Source organism: Phacochoerus africanus, chromosome 4, assembly GCF_016906955.1.
Source record: "Phacochoerus africanus isolate WHEZ1 chromosome 4, ROS_Pafr_v1, whole genome shotgun sequence".
NCBI classification, from domain to species: Eukaryota; Metazoa; Chordata; class Mammalia; order Artiodactyla; family Suidae; genus Phacochoerus; species Phacochoerus africanus.
In genome coordinates, this window is record NC_062547.1 from 19,534,183 (window position 1) to 19,554,321 (window position 20,139).

General features: G+C 58.2%; 1 protein-coding gene across 1 annotated transcript; it reads left to right on the plus strand.

Annotated features, from left to right (window-relative positions):
- Nucleotides 1–5,579: 5,579 nt before the first annotated feature.
- Nucleotides 5,580–19,532, plus strand: ALX4 (ALX homeobox 4). The gene is made up of 3 exons (XM_047775932.1): nucleotides 5,580–5,885; nucleotides 12,341–12,469; nucleotides 15,122–19,532. The coding sequence occupies exons 1-3, from the start codon at nucleotides 5,631–5,633 to the stop codon at nucleotides 15,440–15,442; spliced, it is 705 nt and encodes a 234-aa protein (XP_047631888.1). The 5' UTR covers nucleotides 5,580–5,630; the 3' UTR covers nucleotides 15,443–19,532.
- Nucleotides 19,533–20,139: the final 607 nt, after the last annotated feature.

A 20,139-nucleotide genomic window follows, 5' to 3' on the forward strand; every position in this document is an offset into this window, starting at 1 on the left:
GACCCAGGAGCCTTCTCTGGCTTCTGATGGCGAATACAACCTTCAGCCAAGTGCTTCCCACTTCATCAGAAGTGGTCGAGGGGAGTCTTTGCCTGGGGTTGTTTGAAGGGTGCGCAGCACCATCGTGGCCACCACCGCGTGTGTCCCTCCTGTGGGGCAGGCGCTGAAGACTCTTGATGTTTTGTGCACATTCCTTGATTCTTCTGGGCAGACTGGGACTTATTTCCAGATCCAGACATTCCATGGGAAGTTGCAGTTTGTGATGGCATTGTCGTGAGCCCCACAGCCTGGGACAAAGCCTGCTCAGGGATCCCTCCCCGCTCTGGGACAGGGCATCAGCATAGCACTGGCCAGAGGCCACGTGGGAGGCTGCCCCAGGGAGGATGGGTGGGGGAGCCAGCTGGCCAGGCAGGTGGCCTGGACCCGGGGAGGCTCTGTCTCCACTCAGCTTTGTGCCATCGCTGGATGCCTTTGGGCCTCCAGAAGACCAGCCCGGTGGGAGGGCAAGCTGGGAGCTTCCAGGGGCCTTTTGCCTCCCCCCACATTGCAGCGTGGTGGGTGCGGAACTGGTTCCTACAGATGCTGGGCTGGGTTTCCAGGACCCTTCACTTCCAGAGCCCGCTCTCTGAAGCCCATCTCTGTGCTCCTCCTCTTGCCTCCGACCCACCCCATTTCCCTCATTGTTTTTGTTGTTGTCGTTGTTATTTGTTTGTTTGTTTTAGGGCTGCACCTGCAGCATACGGAGGTTCTCAGGCTAGGGGTTGAATTGGAGCTGCAGCTGCAGGCCTACGCCACAGCCACAGCAATGCCAGATCTGAGTCGCATCTGTGACCTACACCACAGCTCACGACAGCACTGAATCCTTAACCCACTGAGCAAGGCCAGAGATCAAACCCACATCCTCATGGACACTCCCCACAAGCTCACTACTGCTGAGCCACAACGGGAACTCCCCTGTTTCCCTCTTGCTCGCTGTGTGGGGACATCCTTCGGTGGCTGCCTGCTCTTTCTCCTCTCCCTTCCTTCTTCTTGCCCCATCTCATCTCCTTTCATCTCAGCTGTCAGCCTTGGATGGAGGCACTGGTCCCTGCAGGCCTCTTGTTCATGTATCTGAGCCACCTTTCTCCTCACTGCATTCATTCAACAAACATCTCTGTATGTAGACTGTTGCTCCTGGCACACAGTAGGTGCACAAAGAGAGCTGGGCAGGGTGAGAGCTCAGGATGTTTGTTAGAAATTGTTCCTTTATTCCTCAGGGACCTCTGCCTGCCCGTCGGCAGCCTGCCCCATCCTGGGTTAAGCCCGGGGCTACAAAGGGACAAAGGACATGATGTCCCAACCTGATTCTCTAGGAGGAACTAGACATTCAGGGTGTGATTATACACGAGTCAGGAAACACAGGTGGAAATTAGATGGAGGACAACCTGTAAGACTGTCCTGGGCTGGGAGGGCTTCCTGGAGGAGCTAGCGCTGACAGGGCCTTGGAGGTCCAGCTGGAAAAAGGGACATTCCAAGCAGGTGGTCAGACAGAAACCAAGGAGGTGAGTGGTTTCCCTTGGTCAAGAGTAATTCAGCCTGAGTCTCAGACTCTGTTTTCCGCGGCTGTCTTGAGGAGGGCATTACAGAGCGAGCCGGATCCTGATGGGCCCCGGGACTTGGGCTGCCGTGCTGCGTCTTCCCTCGGCGCCTCTGGATCACCCAGATGGCGAGCGATCTGCTGGCTCTGCCCGGAGCCCAGCACCGTCACCCATCCCATCCCTGGAGCCCACCTGTCTCCAACAGGCTGGTTAAACTCGGCGTCACCTGCGGAACAGCCGCGAGCACTGCAGCTATTGATTCAGGAGGATGGAAGGCTCAAGGTGTGGCGGCTGCCTCCACGTACGTGTCCACGGGGGTGTCTGGGGGAGGCCCCTGGAGATTTAGAACCAGGACCAATGAGCCACAACAACAGGAGACAGACACGGATGGGGCCTGAGGGCCAACAGTCCAGCTGGTCCGCAGGCTGGGAGCTCTCTGTCACCAAGGCCTGGATGACAGCACTTGGTGGAGATGCTGTAGGGTGATAGCAGGTGGAGATAAATGCCCCCGAGGCTGGGATGTTGGGACTCATTACCTGAGAGGGCCCTCCTTGGCTTGTCATTCTGGGCAGTTGGCTAAGTCACAGAACCCTGGGGAATTTTCCTTTGCTGTCTCAGTGAGGGGCCCAGCCTCAGAATGTAAAGCCAGATGACCAGTAATCAACACTGAGATTTAGAAGGGTAATTCCCTCTCTGGAAACCAGAGAACCTTGGTTTGCCAGACTCCCTTCCATCTCTAAGCCTTTCCAGTTAGCAGGTGTTTGCCTGTACGGACATGCCCTCCCCCCCAACTCCAGAGCCTAAGGGGAAGGTCCCACTGGTGCCTAGGGCAGGAGGCCGAAACTGTAACATGGTCCCCGCTTGCGCTCCCACGCCAGACAGGGTGGGCTCCAGACGGGGCGTGCCTGCTCCCATTTGCCGATGAGGCTCTGAGACTTGAAAGGCATCGTCCCAAGTCACAGGCAGACTGTGGGAGAGCTGGGACCAGATCTCGCAACCCTCGGTCTTGTGATCTTTGCACACGCCGTGCTGTCATCCCACGCCTGCCCCCTCGTTCTGTCTCATTGGGGGGCGATTGGAGGAGGGGGGAATGGAGGCTTACTTCCTGCTTGGAAAGCTGGGCATTCTGCCGCCTCTCCTGGGCTGAGCCTAGAACCAGCTCAGTGTTGAGGGGCTTCCTCCTTGCGGCCTGGTCCTCTGCCCCCAGGATCCTCGGAGTAGAGGACCGACCAAGGACTAATTAGGGCACATTTCCGGCATTCTAAGTCCTCAGTGTCCCCGGGAATTAACATGAGGCATTTGGTCCCTACCAACCCTCACTTTTTTTTTCTTTTTTTCTGTTTAGGGCCTCACCTGTGGCATATGGAGATTCCCAGGCTAGGGGTCCAACCGGAGTTGTAGCCACTGGCCTATACCACAGTCACAGCTACGTGGGTTCCAAGCCATGTCTGCGACCTACACCACAGCTCATGGCAACACCGGATTCTTAACCCCCTGATCAAGGCCAGGGATCGAACCTGCATCCTCATGGATACTAGTCAGATTCATTTCCGCTGCACCACAACAGGAACTCTGACCTTTGCTTCTTATAACACAGCGTTTCCTCTGCACGGCACAGCCCCTGTTGCTGTGTGGGGTAGTCCTCATCCCAGGCTGAATGCCAGAGGATACTGTGAGGTTCCGTGAGGTCATGGCATGGGGTTTGGGGGGCACTGCTTGGGCAGAAGGGGCAGGGGCTGCCCCCCTCGTCTGGCCTCCAGGAAGTTGCATAACAGAGATGTTTATTTTTGGTGAGGCTGGGTGGGATTTCTTCTCTTAAAAAAAAAAAAAAAAAACTCAAAACATAAAACTTATTTGTCTGCCAGGAAGATAAATATCTTTGCTGAAAGCTCTTGGCTCGGCTGCCAGCTGCAGTTTGCAGAATGCTGTCACCGAAGCCGTGGCAGTCTGCGTGTGCCTGGGCTCACATGGCTGTCATACATGATGCCTGAGGGCTGGCCCCCCACCCCGCTGGCATCGACGCTGCCGGTGGCCCCCGGGGATGGCCGCCCAAAGCCGCTTCCAGGCCCGCTCTGGGCATTCACCTCTGCCCGCTTTTCTGCAGTGCCTTGGTGGGAGGTGAGGAGGACAGAGGCAAAATGGCCTTGTCGGCTTCCCCAGCACGAAGAGAGTCCCCAGTCTACACAGAAAGCCAGGGATGAGAGTGAACCTGAAGCTCCAGCCCCAGAACCCAGGCAGCGTCAGGAGGCCTGGGCTAGAGGCATGGTCTTGACACTTAATGTCCGCTGCTCAGATCTCTTTTCCCAGAAGAAGAGACTGAGGGTCAGAGGGGTTGGTGCTCACACCAGCCACAAATGGTTGTCATGGTCAGAGCTTTCACGAGTGAAAGGTCTTGTCACCTGCTCCGCACACGTCTTATTAACGCGGGTGTTATTTCGCTCTACAAGCGTCACAGTCAATGGAATTTGGCTCAGAGAGGGACCCACACCCCTGTCTCCAGACACCAGCCCAGCGCCCCTCCCACCACACCCGCACTCACTCCTGCTCTTGGGTGCCCCGGGGAGGGCCTGCCCACGTGGAGGGCTTCTCCAGGGTCGGAATCTTCTGCTGCTCACAAGTCCAGACCAAAAGTGGGAGTTCCTAGCTGTATGGACAGAAGCCTGCATGGCCCACATGTCAGCCTTTTTAATCCCACAACGGCCTTATAAGGAAGATCCTAGAGATGTCTTCCTCCCCATTTTATAGGGAGGGAAACTGAGGCACAGAGGTTAAGTGAACCATGCAAAGCACACAGCTGGGGAGTCACGCACGTGACATTCACACCCTGGTACCAGTCCCAGAGCCTGTGCTCTAACCTCTGCCCTGGAGTGAGTGTGTCTGCCCAGGGTGCTAAGTGTGTGGTTTGGACACGGACAAGCTACTCCTCGTCCCAGCCTCCCACCCTGGCCGCCGCCTCCCCACCCTCAACCTGCATGGGTGGACTGGCCCTTCCAGCTCTGAACATCTGGGCATCAGCCGGCAGAGCCCCGTTCTTTTAGACAGCAATGGCTCTGGGCCCGGCCGTGAGCTTTATATAAATCTGCTGGGGCCCCTGTCACCGTCCTGGGCATGGAGGGGGAGGCACCAACCATCCTGAGTACACGCAGCCCCCACCTGGAGGGGGCAGGACGCTGTCGGACCCTTAGGTGAGACCGGTGCGGAGGGCTAGGGGATGGGCCCCCTCAGCATTGGACTCTCGGGCAGTCTCTATCATCCCCCCTGAACCCCACATAGGACCAGACCAGGAAAGGAGGGGCCTCCTCTCTTCACCCCAAACCCTGTGGGGCCAAAGCTCCACTCTGGGAGCCTGAAGCCCTGAGCCAGCCTCCTCAGTGCCTGAAGGAGAAGTTCTAGCAAAGGGAGGCCTTCTGCAGGGAGAAGCCCAGGGCCAGTGGGGTGGAGATTAAATGGAGCAGAGGTCGAATTGGCTGACCCAGAGTCACAGAACATTGGAGCTGAAGAAGGCCTGATCAGAGATTTTTTTTTTTTCTTTTTTTGCTTTTTAGGGCTACACCTGAAGCATGTGGAAGTTTCCAGGCTAGGGCTCAAAGCAGAGCTGCAGCTGCCAGCCTATGCCACGGCCACAGCAACGCAGGATCCGAGCCGCGTCTGTGACCTACACCACAGCTCACGGCAAGGCAGATCCTTAAACCACTGAGTGAGGCCAGGGATCGAACCCGAATCCTCAGGGATACCAGTTGGGCTCGTTACCATGGAGCCACAACGGGATCGTCCTCATTCTGAGATGATTGATGGATGGCAGAGGCTCAGAGAGGGAAAGGGACTCATCCATGGTCACACAGCCTGTTCATGGCAAGCCAGGGTTAGAACCCGGGCCTCCTGACCTCACGTCCAGTACATCCCCAAGAGGGGAGAGGCAGCAGGTGGCTCCCTGACCCTTCCTCCTCTCGTGCTGGGTTCAGTCTTTGGTGTTTGACCTTGTTTCCTCCCCCCGCAGCCAAGGAGAGCTCCCTGGGGGAGCCGGAGTTGCCGCCCGACTCTGACACCGTGGGGATGGACAGCAGCTACCTCAGTGTGAAGGAAGCTGGGGTGAAGGGGCCCCAGGACCGCGCCAGCGCCGACCTCCCCAGCCCACTGGAGAAGGCCGACTCCGAGAGCAACAAGGGCAAGAAGCGGCGGAACCGAACCACCTTCACCAGCTACCAGCTGGAGGAGCTGGAGAAGGTCTTCCAGAAGACCCACTACCCCGACGTGTACGCGCGGGAGCAGCTGGCCATGAGGACGGACCTCACCGAGGCCCGCGTGCAGGTCAGAGAGGGCGCCTGGGGTGGGCGTGGGAGAGCAGGGCCTGCCCTTGGTCTGGTGGCTGGAGCGGGGACCCCCTGACTGTCCCCAGGTGCACGGGGGCTTCCGGCACCAACATCCAAGGAGCCCATCTCGTGTGTCCCTGCGCCAACCAGAGCCCAGCCTGCTTGTATTCACTTGACTATCTGGCTTCTTGCTCTTTTGGAGCCAGGGAAGGGCTCCCAGGGGAGGGGCAGGAAGCCTGCCAGCAGGACTTCTGAGCTCTCTGGGGTGTGAGTCCAGGCCCTTTCATGAAGCAGGTGATAACTGGGGGGCTTATCTTTTACAAAGGAAACAGTTTGACAAACTTAAGACATCCATAGTGGCCCAACAGGCAGACGTGGAGAAAATCCAGTGGTTTTTTTGCTCAGGATGGCTGGCTCCTCCTCCATCTTTCAGGTTCCAACTCAATATGCCTCCTCTAGGAAGTCTTCCTAACCACCATGCCTAAAGCAGTAGCCCCTACCATCATCCAACCACCAAAACACTCACCCAGCAGAGCCCAACACAGCTCAACACAACGCAATGCAGCACAGCCCAACACAATGCAACAGAGCCCAACACGACACAGTGCAACATAACCCAAACCAACACAGTTCAACGCAACACAGCTCAACCCAATCACAGAGCCCACAGATCCCAACCCAGTACTACCCAATGCAGCTCAACCCAATAACGGAACCCCCAAAGCCCAACACAACAAACCCCAACACAGCTCAACCCAACCCAACCCAGCACCGTAGGATCCAATAGAGTTCAACCCAACCCAACCCAACTCAACCCAAACTAACACAACACAACACAGGCCAACTAGGTCACCTTCTACCACATTATCCTATTTTATCTTCTTTGTAGAATTTATGACTGGCTTAAGCTATTTTACCTGGGGAGTTACCTCTGTGGCTCAGTGGTAACAAACCCGACGAGTATCCATGAGGACGCAGGTTTGATCCCTGGCCTCGCTCAGTGGGTTAAGGATCCCATGTTGCCATGAGCTGTGGTGTAGGTCGCAGACACAGCTCAGATCCAGCGTTGCTGTGGCTGTGGCCTAGGCCGACAGCTGCATCTCCGATTTGACCTCTGGCCTGGGAACTTCCACGTGCTGTGGGTACGGCCCTAAAAAGACAAAAAAAAAAAATTGTTTTATCTGTCTCATTTCACTAGAATGTGAGTGCCTTGAGGGGAGGTACTATCTGATTTCCATCACTGTATTCCTACCAGTTAGAGAAGGCCAAACAGAACAACAAAGGCAAAAAATGAATGTATGTGGACCAGCTGACCTCTGTCCAGAGAGGTGTGGCTCCCCTCCTTCCACGAAATCACAGCAAAGAAAGCACCAGAAAGTAAGCAAAGCCCTCCAAGGACCCAAAACAGGTGACAAGATCCAGGCTGTCAAGCTTCAGCATAACACAAAAGAAATGTCATGTCCAGCCTGCTTTTCCAACCCAGAGCATGTTACAAAGAGCAAATCAGATGTTGGCAGTTCTTCCCCCTTCAGTGGGCTGCAGAATCAACAGCTTGAGAGCAAAGAGGAGTGTTGTGTTGTTTTGTTTTGCTTTGCTTTGTTTTTTGAGCCACACAGCTCAGCTGAGGGTCCTTTCAGCGCCAAGGCAAAGAGCGCTGTTACTTAGCAGACCCCACGGAGACCCCCTACTGTATTCATGCACTAAAGAATCTTCAGCAGTGTTTCTAAGGCATCCATAAAAGGGTCATCCATCTCAGCCATGCTCTGCTTAATAAGGCAGAGGCATCTGCATTGGGGTCCAGAAATGTTTCATCTCACATGGCTAATGGGAAAAAGGACCGGGAGTTGTCAACGAACACACAGCCACCCAGAAACGGCAAGGAACCCAAGGGATTTTTGAACGGTCGGGTCATTTAACCGTAGGTCCCTGAGGACAGGCTTCCCGGCTTATCCTCTCCAGCTCACAGGCAATGTTTGCGGAAGGAAGGCAGCTGAGGCCTCACCGTCACTCCAGAAACCCTCTCACCGCCCTGCCCCACCATCTCACCTGATGCGGGATACCCAGCCTTGCAAATTCCAGTGCCTCGGGGTCTGGATGGGAACCCCAGCCTCTGGCCTCAGCTCAGCCAGTGGATTTGGGAGGAGCCAAAAGTGTAGTTGGTGGGCCCTGGTCGTTGTCCTGTGGGTGCTGTGTTGGTGTGGGGCAAACCATTTGTTTTCTGTGTCCTAATAAATGGACCGGAGGGCCCGGGAATCTAATTCACTTGGTATGGAAAGAAGGATGGGCCTTCTGGTACACATGGAAATGACATTGAAGTAGGTTTAGCATTTTTCAGGCACCACAGCACAGCTAACACAGAGTGGTCTCTCTGCACACACACGCACGCACACTTACACTTATACACACGCGCACATTGGTGCCTACTTCCGAGAAGAAGCTGAGGTAGCTAACAGTTAAAGATTTATTATTTCCATCCAAGAACAAGAGCGATGTCATGAAATAGGAAGGTGATTATGCCAAAGATCTAGGCTAAGGATCCTAAGTGGGCACTCAGCCCAAATTTCATCCCTGAGCTTCCTGGCAGCCAAGGCAGAAAGGGAAACTCTGATAGCTTATCATCCAGGGGGAGGACCAAGGATTTTGAGACTGCCAGTGCTGGAAAGGATCACCTGGTCCTCTCCTTTGATATCGAGGAAGAAGAGGCCCAGAGGCGGAAGCAGTTGCCTATCACCAGGTGACTCAGGAAAGGCGATTCAGTGGCAGTGCTGAGACCACCATGTGGGATCCTGAGTTCCAGCCCAGTGCTTCTTTTGCTTTAGTCTGTGTACAGGACACAGGCCAGATTGTGCTGAGACTTTTCTTTGTACAAAGGCAGCAGGGTGGGTGGGATCGTTCTGTGCGTCAGAGCCCGGGGTTGCCCCCTGGCCGTGCCCCGGGGGTGGGGGGAGCTGTGATTGCTGCGTTTGTTTGGGGTCCATACCCGGCTGGTGGGAAGCCAGGTGCCTGGTGTAGGGTGGCAGTGGGGACAGGGAGGGGGCGATGGGGCCCGCAAGATGGACCTTTTCTGGGAAGGAGTCCGGGGTTTGGCCCCGCTCCAGGGGCGGCAGGGGCCTCCCTCTGCTGTCTGGGATTCCAGTCTCCGCAGCTGGTGTCTGAAGACAATAAGACGGAGGCGTCCCCGCCCTGGGCCACCCCGCCCTGGCCCCAGATGGGCTGCGGTTAGCGAGGCCTCCTCCAAGACGGTTGGTTCCTTGGGGAGAGGCCTGTGTGGAGTGGGCCCAGGCTGGGGTGGGCCTGGAGCAGGGTGGTCCTGGGGTGTGACATGCAGAATGGAAGCCTGGGACCCCGCGGTCCCCTCTCCTCCCTGGGGTTGCCCAGTGGGGGCAGGTCTAGGGCTGCAGAACTGGGGCCCGGAGCATCTAGGGTGCAGCCACCAGAGCCCCAGGTCAGAAGGGGAAGGCTGCCGTGAGCCTCAGGGCCTTTGGATGTGCGCACAGAAGGGGCCCGTGCAGCGACTGAAGACCAGCGAGGCTAGCTTAGCGTAAGCCTGATCTGGGCAGGAACATCCCAGCCTCGTGGGCAGGGTAAGGCCCAGGGGGGAGGGACCCACTCCCTGCAACCCACCACCCCGCACAATCTCCTTCTTTAGCCCTCACATAAATCCCTCAGCCTGAGCCTTTTCCACTCCCTTCCCCAAGCCAGCGCCTCTCCCCCGCTGCTCATCTATCTTCCCAGATAACCCAGGTTCCCCCTCCGCAGCTCCGGCCCCCAACCCCGCATTCCATCTCCCCCTATTTCCCTCCTCCCCCAGTCCCAGGCCCTATGGCAGGACGCTGGCTGCCTCCTTCCCCATCCGTGTCCCTCCCAGTCCATCCTGAGTCTGCGTCCAGCACCTCTGGACCTCCGTGCACCCACCACGGAACTCGAGTCCCCAGAGACTCAAGGGAAACCCCCAGTGTGGCAAGGTCACCTTTTCGAGCCTTCTCCCGAGCCCCAAAGAAAGACAGCAGTCATATATCTACATGCTTCCAGTGGGCTTCTCCCCTCCCCCGGCTCTCCCCCCCCACCTCAAAGAAAACCCTGGGAGGCTGAGGAAGGAGCGGAAAGACTGAGCTAAGCCTGCAGGAAATTAAACATGAAATGAAAACAACGCCTCTGATTCATTCTCTCATCCTGCCCCCCAGTCCCCCATTCCAGGCCACTGATAAAGGGGGATCCCGTTTCAGTGGCGCAGAGAGGAGACCTGATCTGTCCTTGGCTCCCAGTGGGCGGCCTGGACCCAGATCCCAGGAGCCCTGGGAAGGAAAAGGGGCCCCTGGTGGCTCTGGGGCAGCAGTGGAGACCCCGGCCTGGAAGAGGGCCGGCTCAGGGGTGGGGGGGATGCCCAGGAGAGCACTTCTCCTGCAGCTGAGTCAAGACGGAAAACGAAGTGACACAGAGAAATGCGGGCAGCACCCTGTGTGTGTGTGTGTGTGTGAGTGATACTTGGGCTTGTTCACTGCGACGAGGTGCAGCCTCGCTCTCCCTCCTCAGCCCCACCCTCCCCACACGAACATGAAGCACACACAGCCCTTCTTTTCTGACCTCTTTCTTCTAGAACAAGCCTTAAATGAACCAGCGGGAGGCACCCTAAACCTCTCTCACCTGCTGCTCTTGGAGGCACCACCCCTGGGAAGAGCAAGGATATTGGCCCCATTTTCCAGATGTAGAAACTGAGGCCGATGGTCATGGCAAGCGCTCCAGTAAGCGCTCCAGTGGTCCCTCCGTGGGTTGAGCAGCCTCTGTGCTGCCCCGGGCCGGTCTCTCCGGCCTCAGGCCCAGCCCCCTCTCCCTCCTCCAAGGGTGCTCAGTAAGGCTGACCACGCTTAACTGTTTGGGGTGCGCCCTTATGCCCCGAGTCAGCAAGCAGGTGCTCCTCAAGCTGCCAGGAATCTCCCTCCGGGGAGCTCTGAGGTCTGCCTTTGACTCGGCCTGCGGCCCTTTCTGAGCTGAGCCCTGCTAATTCCCCGTCTCCCATCATCCCCTGCCCCCATCACCTCCTCTCCAGTTGCCAAGTCCCAGGCAGGGTGGCAGGCCTCAAGGTGAGCTTTTGCCCATGAGCCTTGGAAAAGCCCTCAGCCTGCCAGAAACGCTCCCGCAAAGGAAAAGGACCCACCCCTACGCACCACCAAAGACCCCGGCTCGCACACCTGTCTCCGAGACCACGCTCCCCATCAGGTCCCCGGTCAAGCCAACTCCCAGGAGCCCTGGGAAGGAAAAGGGGCCCCTGGTGGCTCTGGGGCAGCAGTGGGACAGGTGGGACTCCTCTCCTCCTCAGCATCAGGCTGCTCTTCGCCCAAGATCTTGCAGCAGCTGCCTCTCCATGGCATCGGGGTGACCCCCTCCACCTGGCATTTGAGGCCCCCCCACCATCTGGCTCCCCCCTCTGTGTCCTTTCTCTCCCATCACTCCCCCAACTGGCAGTGTGGCCTCCTGAGGTCTCCTGAGCATGCCCTGCTGTTTCCTTTTTTTTTTTTTTTTTTGTCTTTTTGCTATTTCTTTGGGCCGCTCCTGCAGCATATGGAGGTTCCCAGGCTAGGGGTCGAATCAGAGCTGTAGCCACCGGCCTACGCCAGAGCTACAGCAATGCGGGATCCGAGCTGCGTCTGCAACCTACACCACAGCTCATGGCAACGCCGGATCCTTAACCCACTGAGCAAGGGCAGGGACCGAACCCGCAACCTCATGGTTCCTAGTCGGATTCGTTAACCACTGCGCCATGACGGGAACTCCGCCCTGCTGTTTCTAAACGCAGCCTGGACTTCTGACCCTCCAGCCAGCCAGCACTCTGGGACCAGCCCCAGCCCTCCCTCTACCAAGCCGTCCTGACCGCCTCTGGTGGCCTCGGAACCCCTGTTGCCCAGGGAAGCTTTAACACAGGGTGGGGGTGGGGTTCTGAGCTGGGAGACGCTTTCCAATAAAAGGCTGCACAGGAAGTAGGAGCTCTGAGTCTGGGCCGAGAGGAAGCTCAGACCTTTAGGAAAGCGACGGCAAAACTGCTGTGGCTGATCATCTAGGAGAGAGAGTTTCTAGAGCCGCGGTTACAGCTTTTATCAGACTCTGCCCAGGAGTCTGTGGCCCCAGGGGATTAGGCCACTCCGTGTTGGGGTTGGTTAGACGGCCGCTAAGAAGACTGGTGACAAGTTTTGTGCATGTGCGACGCTTGCCTGCTCTAGATGCGGAAGCTCAGAAAAATGAAGCTGCTGGCACAAGATCACACCCGAGGCTCGTTGGTGTAAACCGCCTTCCTGACTCTCAGTGCCAACCCTTCTAGATTGTAAACCTTTGAGGATAAAGACCCCGACAGACACATATCTGTAGCCCCTGGCCTTGACCTGGCCATGACCTTCACTCGAGGGAAAGGCTGGCACTGCCTGAAGGCCCAACCCCAGTGACGACCACTCTCTCCTGTAGGTCTGGTTCCAGAACCGGAGGGCCAAGTGGCGGAAGAGGGAGCGTTTCGGGCAGATGCAGCAGGTTCGAACCCACTTCTCCACGGCCTACGAGCTGCCCCTCCTCACCCGAGCAGAGAACTACGCCCAGGTAAGCCCCTGCCCCCAGCTGCCTGCTCTGGCTCCCAGCTCCTTGCCCTCTGAGGAGGGGGCACCGTTCCCGGAGAGGGGACTCAGGGCCCCAAGTTGTCCTCCAGGCCTGTTGCGCCTGTGTGCCTGTTCCTCGGAACTCGGGAGGCCCAGAGCTCTTTCTGTCCAACACAAGTGTTGACCTGGGCTTGGCCGGACTTCAGAGGAAGGCAGGTTGGGATGGGAGAATGGCTTCCTCTTCTGCTGCTTTGGCCACTTTTGCTACGGGCATCAGAATGGAGGAACGCTGCAGCGCCCGTCGTGGCACAGCGGAAACGAATGGACTAGGAACCATGAGGTGTCAGGTTCGATCCCTGGCCAATGGGTTACGGAGCCGGCGTTGCCATGAGATGCAGTGTAGGTCACAGACACAGCTCGGATCTGGCATTGCTGAGGCTGTGGTGTAGGCTGGCAGCTGTAGCTCCTATTCGACCCCTAGCCTGGGAACCTCCGTATGCCATGGGTGCGGCCCTAAAAAACAAACAAACAAAAACAAGAAAAAAAAGAAAGGAGGAACGCTGAGGGCCAGAGGGCCCCCATGGCCAGCAGGGGCCACTCAGCGTTTCCCAGGAGAGGGAGTCCTGAAATCCTGAAATCTGGAGGACTCGAGGCAAGGTTGGACGAACCTGGAATTTTGAGACCAGGACTTGGGCTGTCATCCCAGCTCCAGATTTTTCTCATTTCAGGCAAGTCTCAAGCTCCCTGAGTTTCGGTTTCTTCCCCTGTAAGCTGGGCATTATCCAAAGCGCCTGCCCCGGCTCTTTTATGAGGTTGTTGGAAGGTCTGAACTCGGTTGGGGAAAAGTGTTTTGAGAATTATATGGCTTCAGATGGGTTGCTTTGCATGTTCTCAGCTCTCCCATCCCCTGAGTCCTACCTGTCAGCCAGTCCCTCGTCCTAGTGGCATTTGTCCTCGGTGGGAGGCAAGGGACGAGAAGCAACGTGAGTAACATCAGGCACCCAGGACATGTGGAGAGATGTATTGGGGCCGAGTCCACCCCTGACACTGCTCCCGTGTCTGGCTGATTCCTCCCCCTTAGGCCTCCCTGTGGCCTTTAGCCCCAGGCCTGGCCTCGCCCAGCAGTGAACCAGGGCACAGGCCTTCCTGAGCCTCCTTTACCTCTGGCTGTCCCTGGGCTGCGCCAGCCCGCGGTCCCTGGATGCCCCACCAGGACAAGCTCTGCCCCTCCCCCTCCCAGGATTCACGTGGAAGGGGTCAGGGGTCAGGCCCAGGGATGAGGCTGGGCAGAGGGGGTGTCCCCTGCATACACGCCACCTGCAATCAGCTCCCACCACAGTTTTTCATCTCTTTCTTCCCTCTCTTCTTCCCCCAACCCAGCCTCCCTCCGCCCCCTGGGGGAGAGACCTCCAGCCCCGACTCCTTGACCTTGATCTCTTCTGCCTGAGCTCACACGCTGGAGGGAGAAGAACAACCCTGGGCTATGCTCATCCCTCTGGGGCAGCACCACCCATCACCCCCCCCCCCCCCCCGCCCCAGAGCTGTCGAAGGCCCACCCATTTCCCACCCCCCCAACCTGCAACCAGTTCTTGTTGTCACTGCTGTCCCCGTGGGATCTGGGGGCAGAGTCCCCTCCTCACTCCTTTTAAATGCCTTTCCAGAACACACTCCAAGCCCTGAGGGCTGGGGGCAGGGCGGGGGCAGGGCAGGGGCAGGCCAGCAGAAGCTGCTGGAGGGCTACAGAGAAGACCATTCACGCAGCTGAGAGCTGCACCGTCTCCTCCTCAGAGCGCATCCCGCTCCCCCTGTCCCCTGCCCAGGACACTTGGAGAGGTGAATTTGGGGTGGGGTCCCCAGCTCTACCTTCCCATAGATGCTGAGAGGAAAATGGGGCCCAGAGGTGAAAGATGGGGTGGGGGAAGGGACTGCAGGTGCACAGCTAGAAGCGGAGATGCTCAGTCCAACCCGCTCCCACTGCCTGAGCATCTCCCAGCCCCCAGCACCCCAGCCCCAGCCCTGGCACATGGGCCTCCTGCTGGGCTCCATCCATCCACTCACTGTCTCCAAAGGCGGTCTTTTCTGTCCCCGAGTGAGTTCTGAAGTCTCAAAGGCACCAGGCCCTGGAACCTCCACCACTGACCTTGGCTTCTGAGAGAATTCGGCCACTGCCCACCTCCACCCCCTCCACACACCTCACCCTGCAAGCCCAGAGCCCGGGTTCCCAACACCGGAGCTCTCAGAGTTGCATCAGCTCCCATTTATCAAGGACCTAGGATGCGCCAGGCCTGGGGAGGAGCTGGAGGTGAGTGAGACATAGTCGCTGACCTCAAGGGGGCCAGGAATGGAGAGGCAAACTCTGCATCTGTGTCTAAAATCAGGGGCTGCCCTCAGCTGCTGAGCTGTGCCCCGCGGCAGCCCTTTCACCGGACCCTTGATGAAAGGTGAGGGTGTGTCCTTAAACCAGAATTTCTGTGCGCCGCTCCCATGGCCCTGGGAACAGAGGAGCCAGAGCACAAACCCAGACCCTCCTAGGGGTCGGGGCGTCATCCATGGTCATGGTCACGGAAGTCATCTGTGGGGACAGGCAAGCCCCCGATGGGCTCCCCCACCCCCGCCCCCAGCGAGCCTGTGACGCGTCTCCCTCCTCTCTCCCCAGATTCAGAACCCGTCCTGGATCGGCAACAATGGTGCTGCCTCACCAGTGCCAGCGTGCGTGGTCCCCTGTGACCCGGTGCCTGCCTGCATGTCCCCTCACGCCCACCCGCCTGGCTCCGGGGCCACCGACTTCCTGAGTGTCTCTGGGGCCGGCAGCCACGTGGGCCAGACGCACATGGGCAGCCTGTTCGGAGCCGCGGGTCTCAGTCCGGGCCTCAACGGCTATGAGCTCAACGGGGAGCCGGACCGCAAGACCTCGAGCATCGCGGCCCTCCGCATGAAGGCCAAGGAGCACAGCGCGGCCATCTCCTGGGCCACATGACAGGGCAGCTCCCGTCCCCATCCCCGCGCCCTCCCCCACCTCGGGGCGCTGGCCACACCCACGCTTCCCAGGCCCCCAGCCTCCCACTTTCCTCTTCGGAACCTGGCCTGGGCCCGGGGCCTGACCCTCAGCACTTTCAGCCGCCCCAAGTCTGAGGCCCCATGGACTGCTGGGAGGGAGGGGGCAGCGGGCACCAAGGCCGAGCCCCCCCCACCCCCCGCTCTTGGCCAGAGGCAGTGGAGAGGCCGGGTGCCCGAGGTTTGCAGCTTTGCATCCATTGTAAGCTGAAGACCCTCCCCTACCTGCTTCCTCCGCCCTGCCCAGCTTGACGGCTGAGTCAAGGATAGCGACTCAGCCATGGCGACAGCGCCATCACGTCCGTCCTTCCCTCTGCTGCGTGGTCCCTGGGTCACCAGGCCCATAACTGTTAGAAGACAGCCTGTGCTGCAGAATCGGCCTCTGCCTTCCCCTCTCCCTTCTCTTCCTAAAAGCCCCAGGAATCCAACCTCTCAGACCCAAGGTGCCTGCCTCGCCATCACCCAGGATGGCGAGGAGTCCCCTTCCTGCCATCCCCTGTGCTGGACACACCGGAGACTGGGCAGAGAGGAGAGGAGGTGGAGGAAGATCCAGCTGTCACCCAGCAAGGCCGGCACCTGGGAGGAGGCACAGTCTCCTCGCAGCCCGGAGACTCTGGATCTGGGCGAACGCTGCAGGGGCAAGTGCAGACCACCCACGGCACCCATGGTGCTGGAAGAAAGCATCCAGGGGGGTTGGGTGGGGGAAGGCTGCAGGAAGGTGTCCGTGTGGGGCAGGGGCTCGTCCAGCCGCCTGACACCCTGCCCCCGACGGGATGACCGTGACAGTGGGCAGGTCTGGGTGGCTTTCTTCTCCATCCAGTCAAGCCCTGCCAGGAGGATCTGGAGAGGCTTGTCCCTGCCTGCGCCTCATCCTGGCCACTCGCAGAGGCTGCCGAGCAGCATCCCAGCGTGGAAGGACTTCCACCTCGGACACACCAGCAGGGCCAGAGGGTGGAGGGCGGCGTGCAGGATCGGCCAGAGGATGAGTGCACGCCCCCGCGGCCTCCCCGTCATCTCCAGGGCAGCGCCACACCTGCCCAGGGCGTCCCGGAGGGTGGGGCCCGTGTTCCTCCGGGCGGAGGCAGAGAGCTCTGCCCTTGCACTTTTGTCCTGGGGGACGGGAGACCCCAGCCCCTCTTCTGGCCTCTAGAGAGGCTCATGGGGCTGAACTTGGGGCCACTTGCTCTGTTCCCGGCACAGGGCTCAGATCTTCTCTGGAGGCAGATTCCTCTGCCTGCAGGAAGGGGTCCTTCCGTGTGGGGGGGCAGGGAGTGAGGCGCCTCTGTCTGATGTGAGAACTTCGGGCCTGAGTAGTTTTGGCACCAGGGCCCAGCTGTCATCTAGGCTCCAAGCACAGGGTACCTGCCCTCTGAGGCAGGTTTTCAGACCCCTGGGGACCAGCCCCACCCAGCAGGTGGCCCCTGGGGAGACGGGCTTGCCCTTTGTACCTTCTAGCCTGATCCTGTCAGCGAGGAGGGCCAGGTCCACCAGGCACAGGGGCCTGGACTCAGGACAGCCTCTTGGGTGGGCTGGGAGGAGGGAGACCCTCCCCCTTAAGCTGCTTGGGTTTTGGGGGGCATCACAGGCTCCATCTCCGCGTCACGTGCTCTCACGCTCCGGGAATAAGCTAGGGAAGTTGCTCCCTCAATGAGAGGCAGACCTCTTTGTGAACCGTAGCTCTAATGTTGATCTTCTAGAGGCAAAAAGGGTTTTGGACGTTGAATTAAATGTTCTCGAAGGCTTGGCTTTAAGTGTTTCATACGTTTGAGGCTCTTGGAATGACGCTTAGGAAGCCTTTTCCAGTTCTGAGTTTGGCTAAAACAACTCAGACTCCCAGAATCTAGGAGGGGAAGGAAGAAATTGCTTCTGGCTGGGGATGGTTCCCCAGATCCTCCTCAAATGCACTAGTGGCCAAGAAGGAACTTTCATCAGAGGTTATGTTCTCTCCTGGGAGAGAATTGGACAATGAAGATAGCCCCAGAAGGGGAGGGAAGGGAGAGAAAGGGCTCTGAGTGGAAACTTCTGGAAGGGACCTCTGGGGATCAATTCCTCTATGTGTCTGCCTTCCGCCTGGGCCAGACCTGTCAGGCGAATCTCAACTCCAAGCTTGAGAAGAAAAAGCTTCCAATAAGTAAAAGAAGGCTCCGAGGCGCTGGCTGCCTGTCCCACCAACACAGCCAAGTAGTTAGGATCAAAATGTCGGTGGAACACGTCCCTCTGCAGCTCCCCACCGGTTGCTGCCCACCCCCGGGCCTGTGCTTGTTCTGTGCCATCCCCCTGCGGCCTGCCTGACGCTCTAAGAATCACAGACTCACCCAGCAGGGAGGGATTAGCAAGCTGCTAAAAAGCCTAACCCCTTCAGGACAGAGATGAGGAGCCCCAGGGGTCCCCAGTGGGGAAGGAATTGTCCTGAGTGTGCTGAACCTGAGGCCCAGGGGCCCAGGCAGGCATTCTGGGCTCTGCTGGCAGGTGGCACATGGGGCTCTCCCCGGCGGGAGGCTGGGCCCAGGCCTTCTACCTTCTCGGCTACTAGGAGGCGCCCCGCAGCATCCCCTGTGATGACCCAGCGAGCTCGGGTGACTGGGGCAGCAGCATCCTCAGGAGCGAGGTCTCATGAAGGCAGGTGCAGAGAAGGGACCCGCTCTGTAGGTCACTGCTAAGCTAATAAGCTAAAAGAGGTGGGATTTCCTTGGCTGTTTGCCTAAGGTCTCAAGAGGGACGGCCATGGGTGGCTGCCTCCCCGCACCGGCTGTCCCCATCCCTGCTGGGAACCAGTCTCGGCAGCCAAGGCTTGACACTAAGGTGCTGCTACCACCCTCAGATGCCTTCGCTGCTCCCAGGGCACAGGAGGAGGGGGCTCTGGGGACACACAGAGAGGCTTGTCCCCAAGTCTTCAGGGGCACTTGGAGGACGTGGGCTTGGGAACTCGCCTTGAATTTTCTCGACAATACTTGATTCTCCGTTCTCACCACCGCGGCTCCAGCTTGGGGAAGCGTGGTGGCCAGGTTAGTTCAAAGACACTGCCGGGGGGGTGGGGAATAGCCATCCTGAGGTGGGTCCTCAGCACCCATGACTGCGGCCGCCGTGGGCCCAGCGCCTGGGTCCCCTCCGCCCTCCTTTCGGCTGGGTCCGCAAGAGGAACGCTTCCATGAAAATGACCACGAATCCTGCTTCCCCAGCCACATTCTCTCCCTGGGCTGGACACGCTGGGGCGTCTGGTCTGCTCGATGGCCACGACTGTCAGGTGCAAAAGCAAACAGGCCTAGTGGCAGGGTGAGGATGGCCGGCAAACGGGCCCCAGGATAAGAATCCATGACCGCGATAGAGAAAACCAGGAAGACGTCAAAGATGCGACTTCTCCAAGTCACAGGGAGCCCACGCGACTTCCTAGAGGATGCTGGAGGGAGGAGAGGTGTTCCGGCGAACCAAACGTGACCTGCTTTTGCCCTGTCCCTTCTTCCCCTTCACTTCCATTCATAGAGCTAGGCCTTTATACTACTGATTTTGAAGGGCAGTTTTCAATGTCGAATCGTCTGTCTGGTGTGCAGTGGTTGACAAGAGAGCTGAGTGCCTGAAGGAACGTGAACCTCAATCAATACTGACTGTTCTCCTTGTAAGATATCGTAACCCTGTATCCACGCAACCTTTCCTTTAGCTTAATGGCCTGGGGTGGAATATGAAAATATATATATATGAAAAAGACATGAAAAATTCAGAAAAATGTATTAAAAAAAAATGAGGTCGGTTCCCTAAAGTTTTACTGCCTATACCACCATGTAACTACATTATAGCAAAATATTAAAAGAAAATGTTCTTGCCTTTGAAAGTAAGTTATTGCACTTACATCTTTGGGGGGAGGGGAGGACTCTTGATGAGATGGCACGTTGGGGCCACAGCCGCGGGGTCCAAAGGAGCGCGGACTCCGCCGCCTGCTCCGGCGCCCCCTTTGCTGGGCACAGCCCACACTGTCTGTTTGGTTTTTGTTTGCAATAAACTCCTTCTCCTTCCTCCTCTCAACTGGAACCTGTCTGTTTTGTTCCTGACTTGTGACAGATGAAATGTGATCAGAGGGGCCTCTGAAATCTCACGTTAATTGAAGTCGGCAAAAAATACTAACAGTGCCCTTTTGAACTGCTGACACAGTACAGAGTGGATTACGAGGGCTAGATTAACAACAGGTGGCCGGCCAGGGCTCCCGCACAAAGAGGGGTGCGTGGCCCCCTTCGTCCCAGAGGACCTGTGGGCAAGCCGCAGAGGGGGCGAAGGGGGGGACCGGGGGACACCCCGGTGTCTCCAACATGCTCATCATGGCCCAGGCCTTCAGCTCTCAGCCCCTTGACGTCACTAGTGCCAACTGTGTTTTCAGAGGTTGGTGTGGAAGCCAAGGCCTGGAGGTCCAGGGTGCGGAGACCTGGCTGCTTGGCACAGAGAGCGTAGGACCGGCTTCCCGCAGAAGCAGGGCCCGGTCCTGGCTCTGCGCTTAGTGGCTGAGAGAGCTTGCAGGAGGCCTGGTCAGGTGATTTTTAAAGCAAAGCTCTACACATAAATTATGAAGCTGGGGTGGGGTGGGAGGGCAGTTTCTGCTACAGAATAGGCACTTCCTTGCTTCCCAGTGTGAAG

What these genes read in the sequence shown, in the direction of transcription:
- ALX4 (XM_047775932.1), top strand. Translation starts at nt 5,631, where the DNA reads ATGGACAGCAGCTACCTCAGTGTGAAGGAAGCTGGGGTGAAGGGGCCC. An exon ending in TCACCGAGGCCCGCGTGCAG is followed by an intron (nt 5,886 to 12,340) that starts GTCAGAGAGGGC and finishes TCTCTCCTGTAG; the next exon opens with GTCTGGTTCCAGAACCGGAG. An exon ending in GAGCAGAGAACTACGCCCAG is followed by an intron (nt 12,470 to 15,121) that starts GTAAGCCCCTGC and finishes CTCTCTCCCCAG; the next exon opens with ATTCAGAACCCGTCCTGGAT.